Raw genomic sequence first — 1,983 nt, 5'->3', positions numbered from 1 at the left:
TTCCTTTTTGGTTCGGTTTTGGTTATTTCGATGCACTTCCAGCTCCTGTGTATATATATATATATATTATTATTTTCCTTCAGTTCAGCTGCGGGCTCCTTAAAAGAGAATAAAAGGTCAGTGAGTGCACGTGGTGGTATCTGCAGTGCTTTGAGGCCGCCATTGACCCCCCCCCTCCCCCACTATTCCGGCCTTATTCCCCTATTTGGGATCATTGTCACTCTCAGCCCCCCCTTATCAACCCCCCTCCCCCCCCCCCAGGGTGCTGCGGGGTCCCTACGGGCCCTTCACGACAGCCCGCAGTGCTTTACGGCACTGCCCTTCGCGTCACCTGCGGCGCTTTACGGCACTGCCATTCACGACACCCTGCAGCGCTTTACGGCACTGCCCTCCCTTCGCGGCACCCTGCGGCGCTTTTTAACCCGTCGCCTCAGGCCACCCAGCGGTACTTTACGGCTGACGGCACTTTACGGCACTGCTCTTCGCGACACCCCCACAGCGCTTTACGGCACCCCCCTTCACGACACCCAGCAGCGCTTTACGGCACTGCCCTTCGCGACACCCCGCGGCGCTTCTTTAACCTGCGCCTCAGGACACCCCACGGCGCTTTACGGCATTGCCCTTCACGACACCCCGCGACGCTTTTTAACTCGTCGCCTCAGGCCACCCAGCGGTGCTTTACGGCTGACGGCGCTTTACGGCACTGCCCTTCACGATACCCAGCAGCGCTTTACGACACTGCCCTTCGCGACACCCCGCAGCGCTTTACGGCACTGCCCTTCGCGACACCCCGCGGCACTCTTTAACCTGCGCCTCAGGCCACCCGGCGGTGCTTTACGGCCGGCGGCGCTTTACGGCAGCGCCCCGGTCGTGGCTGGTGGTGGTGGCGGCGGCGGCGTCGCTTTGCGGCCGAATCTCGATGAGTTTTTACGACGCTTTCCGCGGCTTCTTCGGCTTCCCGGGGCGCGGCAGGTACCGGGCTGGGCCCCATCCCCCTCCCGCTCCATCCCGTTATTCCCCCGGTGTCCGCTCTAAGAGCCGCGCTCCTCAGGCCCCGGGACCCGTTATTCGGTGCACCGTGGGATGACGACGAGGATGAGGATGAGGATGAAACCGGGCTCAGCCCCGGTTCGCGTCCACACGATGATTTCGGCTTCGGCTTCGGCTTCAGCCCCGGCGGCGTCTTGGAGGAGCTGCTGCGGGACATGGGCGACCTGCTGGGGCAGCGGGGCTGGGGGGGGGCAGCACGGCCCGGTTTGATCCCGGTTCTCCCCGCTGAGCCCCCCCCCCCCTGCCCGGCACCGGGTCGGGGCGGCCGCTCCGGGACTCGATGCTGAAGGAGCCCGAAGGTTCGGCCCGGTCATGGGAGCCGCTACCGACGGTGGGTGACGTGAAACAATAACGGGACACCGGGAAATGGTTTGGGGTTAAAAGAGGGAAGATTTAGGTTGGATGTTACGGGGAAGTTCTGCACTAGGAGAGTGGTGAGGAACCGGAACAGGCTGCACAGGGAGGTTGTGGATGCCCCGGCCTTGGAGGTGTTCAAGGTCAGGTTGGACGGGGCCATGGGCAACATGATCTATGGGGGTCTATGGGTCTCTATGGGGTCTATATGGGGATCTATAGGGTCTATGGGGTCTCTATGGGGATCTATGGGGTCTATATGGGGGTCTATGGGTCTCTATGGGGGTCTATGGGGTGTGTATGGGGATCTATGGGGTCTGTATGGGGATCTATGGGGTCTGTATGGGGATCTATGGGGGCCTATGGGGTCTCTATGGGGATCTATGGGGTCTGTATGGGGATCTATGTGGTCTTTGGGGTCTGTATGGGGATCTATGTGGTCTATGGGGTGTGTATGGGGATCTATGGGGTCTGTATGGGGATCTATGGGGGCCTATGGGGTCTCTATGGGGGTCTGTGGGGTCTCTATGGGGATCTGTGGGATCTCTATGGGGATCTATGGGGTCTGTATGGGGATCT

General features: G+C 61.1%; 1 protein-coding gene across 1 annotated transcript in view; it reads left to right on the top strand.

Annotated features, from left to right (window-relative positions):
* Positions 1-808: 808 nt before the first annotated feature.
* HAX1 (HCLS1 associated protein X-1) overlaps positions 809-1,983 on the top strand; it is a 4,360-nt gene continuing 3,185 nt past the window's right edge. Inside the window, 3 exon segments of the mRNA XM_015884565.2 lie at positions 809-972; positions 1,052-1,283; positions 1,286-1,381. Coding sequence (XP_015740051.2) covers positions 920-972; positions 1,052-1,283; positions 1,286-1,381 — 381 coding nt within the window. The 5' untranslated portion in view covers positions 809-919.

Source organism: Coturnix japonica, chromosome 25 (assembly GCF_001577835.2).
Source record: "Coturnix japonica isolate 7356 chromosome 25, Coturnix japonica 2.1, whole genome shotgun sequence".
Taxonomy (NCBI): Eukaryota; Metazoa; Chordata; class Aves; order Galliformes; family Phasianidae; genus Coturnix; species Coturnix japonica.
This window is presented reverse-complemented; position numbering and strand designations above follow the sequence as displayed.